The sequence below is a fragment of the Eumetopias jubatus genome, unplaced genomic scaffold, assembly GCF_037043125.1.
Source record: "Eumetopias jubatus isolate StellerSeaLion01/CBP00866 unplaced genomic scaffold, mEumJub1_p1.0 scaffold_5, whole genome shotgun sequence".
Classification (NCBI taxonomy): Eukaryota; Metazoa; Chordata; class Mammalia; order Carnivora; family Otariidae; genus Eumetopias; species Eumetopias jubatus.
This window is the reverse complement of record NW_028274811.1, coordinates 25,457,424-25,475,187: the sequence shown is the minus strand read 5'-3', so window position 1 is coordinate 25,475,187 and position 17,764 is coordinate 25,457,424. Positions and strand designations below refer to the sequence as shown.

At 35.7% G+C, this 17,764-nt stretch overlaps 1 protein-coding gene and 1 long non-coding RNA gene across 4 annotated transcripts in view; one reads left to right on the top strand and one right to left on the bottom strand.

Moving 5' to 3' along the window:
* Positions 1–17,764, top strand: part of FNIP1 (folliculin interacting protein 1) — a 154,349-nt gene that overhangs the window by 100,521 nt on the left and 36,064 nt on the right. Inside the window, exons 7-11 of one of the 2 annotated variants that reach the window (XM_028103460.2) lie at positions 1,632–1,715; positions 2,885–2,956; positions 7,735–7,870; positions 9,998–10,199; positions 14,080–14,165. In XM_028103460.2, the coding sequence (XP_027959261.1) occupies positions 1,632–1,715; positions 2,885–2,956; positions 7,735–7,870; positions 9,998–10,199; positions 14,080–14,165 (580 nt within the window). The remainder of the gene's footprint in view (positions 1–1,631; positions 1,716–2,884; positions 2,957–7,734; positions 7,871–9,997; positions 10,200–14,079; positions 14,166–17,764) is intronic. The other variant, XM_028103458.1, reaches the window with a different exon arrangement.
* Positions 1,322–17,764, bottom strand: part of LOC114209423 (uncharacterized) — a 58,407-nt gene continuing 41,964 nt past the window's right edge. For both annotated transcript variants that reach the window (XR_003609350.2, XR_003609349.2), the window contains exon 3: positions 1,322–1,779. This is a non-coding gene — a long non-coding RNA (uncharacterized LOC114209423). The remainder of the gene's footprint in view (positions 1,780–17,764) is intronic.

Below are 17,764 nucleotides of genomic sequence, written 5' to 3'. Positions count from 1 at the left end.
TTGGAAGGGAGGGAGGAGTGGGTTCCTAACTCTAGCAGGAAGGAGGCAGGTGGGCCAGAATTTGATTAAGTTTGGAGACAAGGTGGTAGGAAACAGGAGAGTTCCTGTCTGGTAAATTTTGTGTACACACATGCATATGTGGGAGACAGTCATATCCTGAAAGTAAGGAAGGAGGTAGGTAGGGAAGGAGTTTAAAGAGAGTAGATAAGTTTTGAAGTTGCTAGAGAGAATTGAAGAAAGAGCTGAACAGTTGAAACACAGAAAGATTGCTGCAAATGCACTATAATTTTAGAAATTGGGGCGCCTGGGTGGCTCAGTTTGTTAGGTGACTGCCTTCGGCTCAGGTCATGATTCTGGAGTCCCGGGATCGAGTCCCACGTCGGGCTCCCTGCTCGGCAGTGAGGCTGCTTCTCCCTCTGACCCTCCTCCCTCTCATGCTCTCTGTCTCTCATTCTTTCTCTCTCAAATAAATAAATAAAATCTTTAAAAAAAAGAAATTCTTGTTATAGAAAAATATCCATTAGCAATTTGAAAAATACATTTGTCACTTGATAAAACAGAAAGCCTCTATTCTATCCTGGGTAACCTCCTAGGTGGTTTTTCAGGCCATCTTGATTAAGCATAGCAGGCAACCCAGCTGCTTGCTTCTAGGCTATAATGTTCCCCATTTGGGTCTTCAGACTCTGTGTTTGGTCCAGTGTGTGGCAGCCATATTTTCTGGACAGCTGGGAGTCTGGCCCTGATGGGTTATGTTGGTGTTCCTGCTTCCATTGTGGCTGACCATTGGTTTAGGAACTTTGCTTTCTTCCAAAGTTAGTTACTTTGTAACTTCACCAGGTTAGAAAAAACAAGTTTCATACCTATTTGTCAGTAGATCCCTTTTCTGCTCTTTGTTATATGCTGTGTTCTCTTTTCTCAGCCAAGCACTTAGGTTTTTTTCTCTTTACTGCAGCGGCAGGAGAATGCTTTAATCTTAAAACTGACTTTTTGGGGTAGCTGGGTGGTTCAGTCGGTTAAGTGTCTGCCTTCAACTCAGGTCATGGTCCCAGGGTCCTGGGATTGAGCCCCACTGTGGGCTCCATGCTCGGCCGGGAGTCTGCTTTTCTCTCTTCCTCTGTCCCCCACCCCCAGCTCATGCTTTCTCTCTCATTTTCTCTCTCTCTCTGTCTCTCTGTTGTGCTCTCTCGTGCACGGTCTCTCTCAAATAAATAAAATCTTAAAAAAACAAACAAACCTGACTTTTTAAAAGATAAATTTATTTGGCAAATGTCAAATTATTTAGATAACATTACTGTGCTTTTTTGAATCTTTAAAAGCACTGTTTTAGGTTAGAAAGGGTTGAACATTTGAAATAGCTTTTACCTGTATAGTGGAAGGTTATCTTTATTATTATATACAGATTTATTAGTAAGTAGGTACGAAATTGTTGTTTGACATAAGCTATGACCAGAGAGAAACCCTCCTGTTTTAAAGAAGGGAAGCCAGCTTGAATTATTCTTATTCAGTTTAAAAGCTTCTATCCATATCTATTGGTCTGCATTTGTGCTGCCTAAGCTCACCCTTTATTCCTGACGCTTCGTGGCTTCTCTAACAGCCCTCTTTCATATATATTTTACGTTTTTGCCATGTAGGTCTTTCACAGTTCTGCAGCCCCAGGCGGGCATTCTCTGAACAGGGTCCGCTCCGCCTGATCAGGAGCGCCTCTTTCTTTGCAGGTTTGCAATGTGCTGTGTGGGTAGACTAGTTGGTGTGCTCCAGTGGCTAGAATCTGTAGTTAAGCTGTGGAAACAAGAGAGCAGATAAATGCATTTGGGGAGGGTGTGGTTAAGAAAACATTGTTTAGCAAGTATAATAACTTAATTCCTTTCTACTGAGTATGTTCTTAAAACTTTCAAGAAATTTTCAGTTATCAGTAGAATTGACATTTTCATGAAATTTCAGTTTGTTATTTATCTCATTATAAAATAATGATTTTAACTTTAGAATCCTAAACCAAATTTTAGTATGAACATTATTTCTTATAATACCAGCTAGAATTTCTCATGTGACACTCTCTTGTTTCCATGGTTGAGGAGCTTTTGTGTACTCATAGTTCACCAATTGCAGAAAATGTCCTCTGTTATTATTTTAAAATTTCTGATCTATGTTATTCCATAAGAACGATTTCTCTTAGAGCTAAGATTTAGATGAACAAGCACCACTATATTGACTGTAAAAGGCATATGTGAGTGTATTTATGTAATTAAATTGATGATTATAGAGTGTGTTTATGCCTTATATCCAGGGAGTTGTATCTAACTTTTTGTTTTAATTAATATTTACTTTCCTTACAAATATGAGATAGGAACAATACATATTTATTACAGAAAATTTGAAAAATATGAAAAATGGGCAAAAAATATATATTAGCCATTGTGTCAGCTAGAATTAACCTTTCTAAAAAAACACAAAATTTAATTTGGATCATATTATTCGAACTGTTTTCTTAAAATTTTTATTTTGAGGAATTTTTAAAGATACATTAATATTGGCAGAATAGTAAAGTGAACCATCATATACCCATTATTTGCTTGCAGGAATCATTCTTACTGTTCAGTAGCATGCTTTTTAGTCATTTAGTAGTGTATTGTGACTATCTTCCTTTTAGTCATCCCTTGCTTCTTTAGATATTATATCATATTTTCATATTATATGTCAATCTTCACCTAGATCTCAAAGCTTGTTCAACTGAGTAATAGCTCTTGGTGTTGGGTTTGTGCCATGCTATTGAAAAAAATAAAGGAATGCAGTGAGATGAGCATGATTTCATTTGCCATATAAAAGAAGCAACGTCACCCTGAATAGCATTATATGCTTTAACTCACAGTTTTGTCTTAATTCACAGTTCACAGCAACCCAATGGACATGCCTGGAAGAGAGCTGAATGAAGACAGAGACAGTGGCATAGCACGCTCTGGTAATGCCAGGTTCATGTGTTCATCTGGTTTTCTTATGAGATCACTGTTAGCCAACAATGATTTTTATTTTTTCCTTTATCGTCCAATTTCATGTACACAGTTTGTTAGTATTGATACTAGCCTTATAAGAGAATTGTTAGGACAGAGATCATGTTTACTGTTACATGTGCCTGGTGAAGTATGGCCTAGATGAATGGACACTGGCTTAGACTCAGCCAGTGCAAGAAAAACTCTTGCTCAAGAGACGCCTTAAATGGCATAGTAGAAAAAACACATGTGCTTATATCTGCTTACTCTTAACTGGAGTTTTAAGTTGTCAGACTGTCTCTTGCCCAGAAAAGCTTAGGCATTTTGAACCAATGCTATATATATATATTGCTTTCAAATATGGACTCCAAAATATGGACTAACAAACCTGTATTGAAACATGCAAGAGATTAAAAGAAAAAAAAAAGTAAACCTCACATTCTACCTTTAAGGAGCCCAGAGTTTACAGAGAGAACAGTCGGGAAAATTGTCCTTCATTGTGTGATGTGTTCTGATAGACCTGTGCAGAGAGGTTTAGGGAAAGGAAACCTAACTTAGCCTGGGCCAGGGGCAGGGCACCAGTAATGCTTTACAGAGGGATAATACTTGAGTTGTGTTTTGAGAAGTAAGTAGGAGTTATTCAGGCAAAGGCATGGAAGAAGGGCTTTCCAGTTAAAAGGAAAAGTGTTTGTCAGGGCCCAGAGATAGCGTAAAAGAAAGGAGTATCTTAGGCTTGCATTATTGTTAGGTATGAGAAACTTTTATCCACTGTGTTTTATCCATATGAACTGTCACATTATATGGCTCTGCTGTCTAAATTGTTTATAATTCAGTTTTGAGTATAGGTGGGAAGTCCAAATTTACCAGAATTGTAATCCCTAGGTATGCATTAGAATAACAAGAGGTTTAAAAAAAAGTTTCACATGCCTAAACTGTACTCCAAGACTATCATGTAGTCTAGAGAAAGGCTTATGCAACTGTATTTGAAAAACAAAACAAAATGAAAAACTCAACACCTAATTCTCATGGACAGCTAGAGTTGAGAACTGCTTCTCTAATATGAAAAATCTTGATCTTTCAAATCATCTCACCCTTTTCTAATTGAATTTTGTATTTTTGTTCTTAGGAACTAATCTAGTATATATTTCTTCTAATACTCATTGCTTCTATGTAATCTAGAGATTTAGTTTTCTCTTCTGTGATAGGAATTTAGTTCTTATTATTTTACCTAAGATTTTAGAGGTGATAAATTAATATCTGTATTTCATTTTCTTTAGCTATAAATTGAAGGACCTGGCTGGATAGATCTGTAAGGCTTTTTCAAGGCATAAATTCACATACACCTTTTAAATTAATTGTGTATCTTCTTCTTTTTCCAGTAGGGTTATTTTTAATACCAGAATTTGGTAACACATAGTTTTTTCCAAATTTAGATTAGCATTTGATTTTTCACTGAAGCCATACCTAGGTTAGTTATACATATCCAGTCTTAGACTACAGAGTTTTACAATACTTTCTTATAATACTGATAAAAATGTGGTCTTTTCAAGGAAATGGTTTAGAATTAATTCATTGACTATCCAGATAGTTGTATGGCACATAAAGCTCTTCCCTTTATCATTGGATTTGTTAGCGAGAACTGAAATGAACAGATCTTCATAATGACAGGCTTTTAGTTTTCACTCCTGATGTCCAAAAGTAATGTATCATCTGATGTGCTTCCCTGTTTTTGATTACCTCACAAATTTTCAGTATGTGGTTGTAATTATGAAGATGGGAATTTAAAATAATGCCAAACAAAAGCAAGCCCTTAATGTCTTTTCCTCTCTAGATCCAACACAGAGAAGGAGAGGCTTCCTAGTCTAAGAAAAAACAAAGGGTTGTAGCCTTTGACACTCCAGGCAAGAAAAAGAGTTTCTGGAGAGAGGGGGTTTTGGGAAGAGAATAATCCTCATAATTAGGGGATTGCAGCAATTAATAATTGTAATGGGTTCTATTGGAATGTGTCTTTCACCCCTTAGAATGCTCCAGAGAGTAATCTATAAGATTTTCTCTTTTTGGATCTTAGAAGGTATAGTCATGACTATTACTGAAAGGGGCTAAACATTCAGAGGCTTGACTACCTGTGCAGAAGCAATTCATGAGTACAGTTGACCCTTGAACAATGCAGGGGTAAGGGGCGCAAACCTCTCCACCCCCCCGTGCAGTAAGAAAATCTGTATATGACCTTTGACTCCCTAAAAACTCAACCGCTAATAGCCTACTGTTGACTGGAAGCCTTACTGATAACATGAACAGTCAGTTAACATATATTTTATATGTTATATGTATTGTATACTATATTTTTACAGTAACATAAGGTAGAGAAAAACGTGGTTAAGAAAATCATAAAGAGAAAATACATTTACAATACTGTACTACATTTATTGAAAAAAAAATGTGTAAGTGGACCTGCACATTTCAAATCCATGTTCAAGGGTTAATGGGACTTTTATTTTACTTTTATTCTTTTTATTGAAGTATAGTTGAACACCCAGTGTTAACATCTGTTTTAGATGTACAGCATAGTGATTTGACAATTCTACTCATTATGCTGTGTGTACCACAAGCGTAACTCCCATCTACTACCATACAACAATATTACAGTACCACTGACTCTTCCCTGTGCTGTCCTTTTTATGCCTGTGACTTATTCATTCCATAACTGGAAGCTTGTATCTCCCACTACCCCTTACCCATTTTGCTCTTCCCATCCAACCCCCTTCTCTGGCAACCATCAGTTTGTTCTGTGTTAATGGGTCTCTTTCTGCTTTTTGTTTGTTTTTTAGATTCCACATATAAGTGAAATTATATGGTATTTGTCTTTCTCTGTCTGACTTACTGCAGTTAGCATCATACCCTCTGGGTCTATCTGTGTTGTTTCAAATGGCAAAATCTCATTCTATTTTATGATTGGCTAATACTGTATACATCTTCTTTATCTCTTCATCTATCAGTGGACACTTGGATTGCTTCCATATCTTGGCTATTGTAAATAATGCTGCAGTAAACTTAGGAGTGCATATATCTTTTTAGATTAGTGTTTTTGTTTTCTTTGGGTAAACACTCAGTAGTGGAATTACTGAATCATACGGTATTTCGCTTTTTAGTTTTTTGAGGAATCTCCATACTGTTTTTCGTAGTGACTGTACCAGTTTGCATTTCCACCAACAGTGCATGAGGATCCTTTCTCTTCATATCCTTGTCAACACTTATTTCTTGTTTATTTGATTCTAGCCATTGTGACAGGGATAAGATGATGTGCTTTTAAATAACATCCTCAAATGACATTCAGACACTAATTTTCAAATACAGCTTTTGTTCTTAAAATCTAGCTGCTTCATTAAAATGAATCACAGCAATCCAGCAATTGTACTATAAAAATATTAATTCAGAGAGATACATGCACATTTATACAGTTTACAATGCATGTTTATAGCAGCATTATCTACAGTAGCCAAAATATGGAAACAGACCGAGTATCCATCAACTGATGAGTAGATAAAGAAGATTTGGTATATTTATATGGTGGAATATTACTAAGCCATAAAAAAGAATGAACTCTTCCATTTACAACAATATAGATGGAGCTACAGAGTATTGAGCTAAGTGAAAAAAGTCAGTGAGAGAAAGACAAACACATATGCTTTCACTCATATGTGGAATCTAAGAAACAAAACAAACGAACAAGGGGGAAAAATGAGAGAGAAGCAAAACAAGAAACAGACTCGTAACTACAGAGAACTAACTGATGGTTACCAGAAGGGAGGTGGGTGGGGGGATGGGTTAAATAGGGGATGGGAATTAAGGCATGCACTTGTGATGAGCAAGGTATATTGTGTGGAACTGCTGAATCACTATATTGTACACCTGAAACTAATATTATACTGTATGTTAACTAACTGGAATTTAAATACAAACTTTAAAAAGATAAAATAATTTAAAAAACCTGAATCACATCATACTTCTTTTAATTTAAGGACTAAGTGTTCAGCTAAGCTAGGGGACAGTCTCATGGCCAAAGAGATAGTGCTTGTTTTAAATTAGCCCTTTCTTCTGAAGTGGGGACGGGAGTAAGAATATAAAAAGGGGAATGTCTCAGAGTCTCTTGCCAATGCACTATTAGTATATGATTTTTCTCCTCTGGGACTTCACTCCAACAATGACGTTATTTTTTTAAATGGAAATTTTAGAAGCTCATGAAGCAAAATAGAAAATTTGAGTCACTACTGTTAAATTTGTTAAAAAGAAATTTATCTTGGGGCACCTGGGTGGCTCAGTCGGTTAAGCGTCTGCCTTGGGCTCAGGTCACGATCCCAGGGTTCTTTTTATGTATGTATGTATGTGACAGAGAGAGAGGGAACACAAGCAGGGGGAGTGGGAGAGGGAGAAGCAGGCTTCCCGCTGAGCAGGGAGCCCGATGCGGGGCTGGATCCCAGGACCCTGGGATCATGACTTGAGCCGAAGGCAGACGCTTAACGACTGAGCCACCCAGGCTCCCCACGATCCCAGGGTTCTGAGACCGAGCCCCGTGTCATGCTCCCTGTTTAGTGGAAAGCCTGCTTCCTCCTATCCCTTTTTCCCTCCCCGTGCTTGTGCTCTGTCTTGCTATCTCTCTCAAATAAAGAAAATCTTAAAAAAAAAAAGATTAGTTATTATTGACGCATTTTTAGATGCTTACATTATACTTGTTTTTATTTTGACGTGTCAGCATCTCTCAGCAGCTTGCTTATTACACCATTTCCCTCTCCAAACTCTTCACTTACCCGGAGTTGTGCCAGCAGTTACCAGCGACGTTGGCGACGCAGCCAAACAACAAGTTTGGAGAATGGGGTATTTCCTAGATGGTAAGTTGGAACCTTCACTTTATAATAAAATTGAATAGTTCCTTATTTTTTTTTTTGAGATTTTATTTATTTGAGAGAAAGAATGAGAGAGAGAGAGAGAGCAAGGTGGGGGGGTCAGAGGGAGAAGCAGACTCCCCGCTGAGCAGGGAGCCCAACTTGGGACTCAATCCGGGGACTCCAGTATCATGACCTGAGCTGAAGGCAGTTGCCCAACCAACTGAGCCACCCAGGTGCCCTGAATAGTTCCTTAAACACAATTCTGAAATTTTTTTTTTTTTTTTTTTTTAGAGCCTGGGCTTGTATTTTGTGTATTTTAAGTCTTGAAACTATTTAAATGTATTACATTTTAAAAATTATTGGTAGTTTTAACCGGTATTAGTGTATAGTTCAGTGGCTTTATAAGTACCTTCACATTGTTATGCAACCATCGTCACTATTCCTGTCCAGAACTTTTTTATTTCCCCAGACTGAAGCTGTATGCATTAAATAGTAACTCCCTATTCCTCCCCACCCTTGGCTCCTGGCATCTACCATTCAAAAAATTATTTTTTGTCTCTCTGAATTTGAGAAATACTCTAGAAACCTCATATAAGTAGAATCATAAAATAATTGTCCTTTTATGTGTAGCTTATTTCACTTAGCTTGTCTTCAAGGGTCATCCATGTTGTTGCATGTTTAAGGATTTTATCCCTTTTTAGGGCTGATTAATATTCCATTGTATGTATGTATCACATTTTATTTATCCACTTATCTGTTGATGGACATTTGGTTTGCTTCCACCTAGCTTTGCACAGTGACAGCAGCGTAGCCAATGGAGTTTATCCAAGGTGCGATTATTGCTAATTGGATTGCTTCCACCTTTTGGCTTTTGCAATAATGCTGATATGAACGTGGGTATACAAATACCCTGTTTGAGTCCCTCCTTTCATTCTTTTTGGGTATATACCCAGAAGTGGAATTGCTGGGTGATAGGGTAATTCTGTGGTTAAATTTTTGAAGAAATTCCATACTGTTTTCTACAGTGGCTGTTCCATTTTTACATTCTTACCACAAATGCACAAGAATTCTAATTTCCCCACATTCTTTCCAATAGTCATTTTTTGTTTTTTTGGATAATAGCCATCCTAGTGGGTGTGAAGTGGTATCTCGTTGTTTTGATTTGCATTTCACTAATGGCTAGTGATACTGAGTATGTTTTTATGTGCTTTTTGGCTGTCTGTCTTTTGGAGAAATGTCTGTACAAGTGTTGTGCTCATTTTTTATTTAGGTTGTTTGATTTTTTGTTGTTGAGGTATAGGAGTTCCTTATATATTCTAGATACTAATCCTTTATCAGACATATGCTTGGCAGTATTTTTTCCCATTCCATGGGTAGTCTGTTCATTCTGTTGACAGTGTCCTTTGATACACAGCAGTTTTTAATTTTATGTAGTCCAGTTTATCTCTTTTTTCTTTTGGTATCTGTACTTTTGGGTGTCATATCCAGGAAGTCATTGCCAAATTCAATATCATAAACTTTTACCCTATTTTTTTCTAAAAGTTTTATAGTTTTAACTCTTCTGTTTAGGTGTTTGATTAATGTACTGCATGTTTTGATATTTCAGTTTTTCATGTTTGTAATTAGGCAAGTTAATTCATTCTTTTTTTTTTTGCAAGTTAATTCATTCTTGAAAGATCTTTTTTTTAGTCTATGTTAAGCAACTATAGATAATGCAGCTTCTTGTTTCCCCTTTTACTTCCATTAGTCCTTGATTTTTTAAATTTTATTTCTGGAATCAAAAGGAGAAACACAAATAGATCATAGCAGAGTGAATTATATCAGACTCATCTATAAACCTAAAAATTCAGGCATTTTTAGATTGGTTATGAATTGGAGGTTATCTCCTTTTTTAGTGATTTCTAATTGAACAAAAATGTTCCCAATTTGACTCTGTTAAAATTTCCTATAGAAAAGTGAGCATGAAGGAATAGCCAGTAGATTTCTTAAAGAGATAACAGTTGATATGCATTTTTAGATTTACTTGATAAAACAGAAAAAGGTCTTTGGTCTACATTTAATTAGCAAGGAATTAAATTGTGAATTTAATTATTTTTGTATTTTTTAATTAAAAAAACATTTATTTTTAAGGTCTATAGAAGAAAGCTTTAATCTGTCAGATGAAAGCTGTGGCCCTAATCCAGGAATTGTGAGGAAAAAGAAGATTGCAATTGGGGTAATCTTTTCATTATCCAAAGATGAAGATGAAAATAACAAATTTAATGAATTCTTTTTTTCACATTTTCCTCTCTTTGAAAGCCACATGAACAAACTAAAGAGTGCAATAGAACAGGTGAGCACAGTCATATTGTTGGTTTGTTTATGTCTTTTATTTTCCTCTGAATCTTATTCTCCTAGTTTAGTATTATGTTTATTCACTTGGCAGAAAAATTAACAGCCACAGTGCAAGTATCCTACAAAGTGCTCTGGAGATGCAAAATAGACTTCAACTCTTTTCAAGGAGCTTACTACTTAATAAATGTTATAAAGTCATTCATCTGTTCATTCAATAAATGTCTGAGGGCCTGTAGTGTGGCAAGCACTAGCAACTGAAGATAATATGGGAAAAAGCAACACTCTGGACCTCATGAGACAGGAAACAAACAAATGGATATATATGTTTTTTTTAATTTTATTATTATTATAATTTTTTTTTGAGAGAGAGAGAGAGAGAGAGAGCATGCGTGCACAAGCAGGGAGAAGGGCAGAGGAAGAGGGAGAGAGAGAATCTTAGGCTCCATGCCCAGCGCAGAGCCCGATGCAGGGCTCTGTCTCATGACCCTGAGATCATGACCTGAGCCAAAATCAAGAGTCAGACACTTAACCAATTAAGCCACCCACGTGCCCCAAATATATGATTTTTGATGATAAATGCTGTGGAGAAAAATAAAACAGGTTTATAAGGAATGCTGGATGGAGTTCTTCTAATTTTTGTTGGCTGGTCATGAAGGCTCCTGATAAAATGACATTTGATCCAGAGATATGGAAGAAGTGAGGTACAGTTATCTGAGGGAAGAATTTTCCAGGCTGGGGCAAAGGACTGTGTCAGGAATAACCCTGATGCTTGAGCAAAGTAAGGAGGCCAAAGTGGCTGGTTTAGAAGAAACTTCAGATTATGTAGGGACTTTTAGGATACCATTGTAAGAGCACTGGCATTTACTCTTAAGAAAGATGGGAAATCATTGGAGAGTTTCAAGCAGAGGAATGACATTATTTATGAGGATCACTCTTACTGCTTGTGAAGAATAGATTTCTAGAGGCAAAGGTGGATGCTGTGGGAACCAGTTAGGAGGTTGTTGCAGTGATCCGGTGAGAGATGGTGGATACTCAAACCAATTTAGTTAGAATTGATGAGCATTGGTTGAATTCTGGATATGTTCTGAAAATAGAGCTAATGAGACTAGTTGATGAACTGAATTGGGGTATACGAGAAAGAGAACAGTACAGGTTGGCTTGAGATTTTTCACTTGAGCAGTAAGAAGGATGGAGTTGCCAGTACTAAAATGGGACAGGTTGGGTGGAGGAAAGTCAGGTGTTTGAAATGCCTCTTGGACATCTAAGTGGTTATATGAGTCTAGAGTTGAGGGAAAAGGTCCAGGCTAGATAGTCAACAATGTATTAATGGCACTTAAAGCCATGAAACTGAGGGATAGAAGAAAGGAGAGGAGATCCTAGGCTTGATTTGGGGAGCATTTCAGCAGTTAAAATTGGAAGAGTTGAGAAAGAACCACAGAAGGAAATGGGATTGGCCATTCAAGTAATAGGAAAAAGAATATAGAATACTTTTTTGAGGGGAGCCAAATGAATGAAATGTTTTAAGAAGGTAGGAGTGATCAGTTGTGTCTCATGCTGCTGATAGTGTATATAATAAATTTATATACAAGTAAGAAGATGGTGAATACAAGATAGGACATAAGAATAAAAAAGACAAGCAAAGTTGTTCATAGAAAATGACTTCCTATTGAGAAGATGTTTCATCCAGACTGCGTCTTAAAGGATATGTTGGATTTTTTAAACATAAAGCTTTGAAAATTGGATATAGCTGAATAGCAAGAAAATTGCCACCCAAAAATAACTCTGTAACATTTTGCTGAAAGCCTTCCCAGGCCTTTTCTATGTATATTGTTTTTTTACTTCATTGGGATTGTTCTGTGTCCATATTATAATGATGTGGCCTATTAAAAAATTCATCATTGTAACATATACACTTCTCATGTCATTGTAAAGTGTTCTTAAATATACTTGAGAGGATTTCCTCAAGTTAAGTAACAGTTTTTCTATTAAGTCATTTCTACTTTTTCACAATTATTTCTACACTGTAATTAACATCATGGTGAAGTTTCCGTATTATTTTTAAGAAGATTCCCAGGAAGTTAAAGTAATGAATCAGTGGGTATAAGTAAATTCTTAATCCCATTGACAGTATGTGGAAGGGAAAGGATAGAGGGGTAGTGGATGGTATGGCTGGCAGAATTAATGGGAGCCAGACCACAAAGAATCTAGAATGCTAGCCGGAAGTTTTGACTTTGTTATTAAAGCTGTCTCCAAATCATGCTTTAGGAAGATTAATTTAGCAGTATGTTTTTTAAGAGTGTAGAGTAAGAGGCTAGAGAGAGGAAGACCAATTAGAAAGGTCTAGAAAGCAGAGGATGCATTTCAGTAGCCCAGCAGTGACTGAGGCTCATCTGCCTCTAGAGAATACACTGATGTTTGTTATTCACATTAAATCCGTCAAAGGACAAATAGATCATTAGCAGTACATCTTTATTTGAACAAATGAGTAAAGGCCATTTTCACTTAGGCTTTTGGAAGTTAGACCTTGGTGACATTTTCTTCAGTTGGCGGCTGTCCCTTTTTGTAAAAAATCTGATGTTGCCAAAGTCAGTACACATAATATTTAGCTGCAGCTGAACTGACGTTTTGAGCTACTGGGAGAATTGGTTCAAGTTTTCTATAAAACTTGAAATAGGCAATATAGAACTCATTAAAGATTACTTTTTAAATGTTTTAATGCTTTGACCATTTTATAATCTAAAAGCGTACATTGCAGTACTTACAGTTTTGATATTTGTTCAACAAGTTTAACATCTCATTTCTTATTATAGCTGAAAGATAAAGCTTAATGAATGAATACCTTTATATAAATAAACAGAACTTAATTAATTTTAAAAGTTCTATAGCTGTTAATTAACTATAGAAAATAGTAAACACTGGACCGTCCAAAGAAGTTTTCTTTTAGGGCCAGTTTTGACAGTATCGCTTATTTGTTTTTTGTTTTTTGTTTTTTTTTAAATGAAAATATATGGATTTTGTTTCTGGGTACCTTGGGAACTATTTTGAAGTTTGTGCTTTTGAGATCTATACTGTAATTTTAAATTTTTACTGCTGGTAAAATTAAGAATAGTGTTCAATTCTAGCTAAAGAATATTCACTTTTTTTTTAAATAAATTGGGAGTCTCAACAGTTTGTAAAAACACAAAGTTTCACTTTTACCTTGTGAAGCTTTTGGGTGTACATGCACATGATTTCTGGTCTTAAAGTAGTCTGACCTCTGAAATATATGTTTAAATTTTTTTAAAATTGATTTTTGATTACCTAAGTAATGCAGAAATCCATTCTCTTTAAAATGTCTAAAAAATTACAAAGTTCTTTTTGACATTCATATCCTAATCGTGATCCAGTTTTTGTCCATGTAAATCAAGGCCTCTCAACCTTGGCTAAATATGTTTTTAAGAAAGCAAATATTATTAACAACTTGAGATATCTTTCAGTAGAATCCTGATGTTTTAGATTTTTAAAAATGTTTACTTAACAAGCCATTATTCGTGAAAATACTAGAGCAAGCCATGAGCTGTTGTTACTGAGGTGTCGTTGTATCTTGCTCTGTAGTAAAAAAAAAAAAGTAGTTTTATGTCAACATCAGTTTTTTTGTGTGTGTGTTGATATTCTGCCATTTGACAGGTACAATAAGAGATTTAACATTTGAAAATTTTGAATTTTGTTATAATTGTTAATGATCAAAGATGCAAAAAAGAAAGCCACTATAAATGTACATGCCCTCTTTACGTGATGGTAGAGTGTTGTGGAAATAAGTGATTTTGTCTTTCACTTTTTTTTCCTCCCATTTTTTGCCTGTGATCAGTGTAAAAATTAACTATTTCATTGCTTCCAAGGCTATGAAAATGAGCCGGAGATCAGCAGATGCCAGTCAGAGGAGTTTGGCATATAATCGAATAGTTGATGCCCTAAATGAATTCAGGTACATATTCTCCAGCTTTTCATAATTTAGAGTTGTGTAGCAGTGTACACAGGAAGATTTATTTATTTTCTTTAGCTTATTCTAATAAAATTTAGTTCTTTAAATTTCTTGGTCTCATGAACAAAAGAGGGTATAATTCAGTAGGTCACTGGCTTCTGTTATTAAATATCAAATGTCCTAGGGATTCAAGCACATTTGAGATTCATCAGTGGTATGGTTTTTAGTACCAAACCATTATAGGAGCAAATATGACTAGAGGAGACCCTTGTTCCCCAGAAACATGCTTTGTCCTCTCTCTTGGGTTAAGTGTACCACTTAAGGTTTATTATTACCAGTAGTTTATCTCATTTTTAGAAAAACTGGCTATGTGTTTGTTCATTAACGACTCTGTGGTCCCATATTGGGACAGGGATCTTCTAGAATTGTTGATTTAAATGGACTATTACATTTTGAAGTGAGAGCCTATTTTAGCTTGTGCTGTTTCAGGAGTGTTATGGTGAAACTTCAGGCATGTCATACACATCCAGACACACACACACACACACCGACACACACACACACACACATCTTTTGTTAATGGAGATGACTAATGAGTGGTGTATTTAGTAAATTTGACAGTAAGGGAAAACCTATGTTTGTTTCCAACTTTGCTTGTTTTTTAGTTTTCATTTTTCTCATACTGTGTTAGAGTAAACCACAGTGAAGATAAATCTGGTGTCTTTTTTTTTTAACTTCTCTCAAAATGAGAGACTTCATTGCCTCAACAGTGTTCTGTGTAATTTTTGAAATTGGGTTATAGAAAAGCATTAAGTGGAAATTGCGTGGTAAAAATAACCTAACCAATATGGAGTGTTTTATCATGTTTTTAACTTACTTAAATGGAAAAGGTTTACTTTATGGCTATCGTGTAATAACCATCCACTGGACTCAATTATTGAGAAGGATAAAATTTACTAGTCATTCATCTTTTATTTACTGTAATTTTTAGGATAAAAGGCATTAAAAGTAAGCTTAAAAATCTTCCATTTTTGTTCAGTAAACTCAGTGATAAGGGGAAATGTAAAGAAAAACAAATTAGAGAAGTCAATTTCAACCTGTATTCTTTCTTTTTTTTGTCTTTAGAGGAAATAATTTGCACAAATGAAAATTATATGGAAGCTGATGTTTCTCCTATTTTTATGTTTTAGCATATTAACTTCAGGCCTTTCCTAAGTTATTGAATGAAGCATGCTAACAAATACTGTAATAAAGTATTAAAATTTTTTATAGTTTTAAAAAACCACATAACATTAAATTTGATGTCTTAACCATTTTTAAGTGTACAGCTCAATAGTATGTATAACAAAATTCTAGAACTTTTTCATCTTGGAACACTGAAAACTATATACAGTGAACACTAATTCAATAATATAATATTTTTAATCAGTGTTCAGTTCATTGGCATCTTTGCTCTTTATGAATTATATGTAGAATTATTCATAATTTTATTTGTTCATACCTGTACCTTAAGAATTCAGATTGCTACATTTCAGGTGCTGTTTATAATTAAATCAAAACATTATAATAAATGTTTCTTATAGATGAAGTATATGGAAAATAAAAATATACTCCCTCAGCATTTCTAGATGGAATTTAGAACAGTTTTTTTTAAAAGATTTATTTATTTATTTATTTATTTATTTATTTATTTATTTATTTATTTATTTTAAAGAGAGAGAGTGTGAGCGTGTGCTCTGCATGCACACACAATCACGGGGAGGGGCAGAGGGATTGAGAGAATCTCAAGCAGACTCTGCGCTGAGCGCCGAGCTGGACACGGGGTCCATGTCACCACCCTGAGATCATGACCTGAGCAGAAATCAAGAGTCAGACACAAACTGTTTGCGCTGCCCAGGCACCCCTATAATAGTAATTCTTGAAGTTAGGTAATATGAGCCCCCCAACTTTGTTCTTCCCCTTCAATGTTATTTTGGTTATTCTAGGTCTTTTGCCTCTTCATATAAACTTTAGAATCAGTTTGTTGATATCCGCAAAATAACTTGCTGTGATTTTGATTGAGATTGTATTGAATATCTAGATCATATTGGGAAGATTTGGCATTTTAGTAATAGTGAGTCTTCCTATCCATGAAGATGGAATATCTCTCCATTTATTTAGATATTCTTTGATTCCTTAAATCAGAGTTTTTAATGTGTTTTTTTTCCTATAGATCTTGTACTTTTGATGGGTAGGGGAGAGGGGCAGAGGAAAAGAGAGAATCTTAAGCAGTCTCCACGCCCAGTGCCTAGCCTGACATAGGGCTTGATCTCATGACCCGAGCCAAAATCAAGAATTGGACGCTTAACCGACTGAGCCAGCCAGGCGCCCCAGATCTTGTACATTTTTAAAGATTCATACCTAAATACCTAAATATTTAAAGATTAATACCTAAATAAGACTTAATACCCAAATAAAGATTAATACCCAAATACTTCCTAAATACCTAAATACCTAAATATTAATACCTAAATGTTTTTTGATGTTAACATAAATGATATTGTATTTATAATTTCAAATTTCACCTGTTCATTGCTGGCATATAGGAAAGCAGTGAACTTTTGTATATATGTGTATAATTTTTTGAAGTATAGTTGACATACAGTGTTCTATTAATTTCATGTGTACAACATGATGATTTGAGAGTTCTACAGCATTACTCAGTGTTCATCATGGTAAGTGTAGTCACCATCAGTGTTATTAACAATATTATTGGCTATACTCCTATGCCGTACTTTTCATCTTTGTGACTTTTTTATTTTATAACTTTAAATTAGCACTTCTTAATCCCTTCACCTATTTCACCCATCTCCCCACACCATCCCCTGTGGCAACCACCAGCTTATTCTCTGTTTATGACTTTGTTTCTGTTTGTTCATTTATTTTGTTTTTTAGGCTCTACCTATAAGTGAAATCATGTAATATTTGTATTTTTCTGATTTATTTCACTTAGCATAATTAACACTCTCTAGGTCTATCCATGTTGTCCCTGACCTTTGTATAGTAACCTTAGCTGTGACCTTGCTGTAATCACTTATTAATTCCAGCAGGGTTTTGGGCGTTGGTTTTTTCTTTTTTAATAGTGCATGAGCAGCCCAGGGCCGGGGCAGGGGGTGCAGAGGGAGAGAGAATCTTAAGTAGTCTCTATGCCCAGCACAGAGCCTACCAACATGGGGCCGATCTCACAACCCTGAGACTGTGACCTGAGCTGAAATCAAGAGTACAGCTCTCAACCAACTGAGCCAACCAGGCGCCCTCCCTTGTACCATATTTTAGTGGGAAAGCTTCAAGATCCTCACAGTTAAGCATGGTGTTAATTGTAACTTGTTGTAGATAATCTTTATCAAGTTAAAGAAGTTTCCTTTAGGGCACTTGGGTGGCTGGCTCAGTTAGTTAAGCATTTATTTGCCTTTCGCCTGGGTGGCGATCCCAGGATATTGGGATTAAGCCAGGTGTCAGGCTCCCTGCTCAGCAGGGGTCTGCTTCTCCCTCTCCCTCTGTGTTCTGTCTCTCTCTCTCTCAAGTAAATAAATAAAGTCTTAAAAGAAAAGTCTCCTTTATTC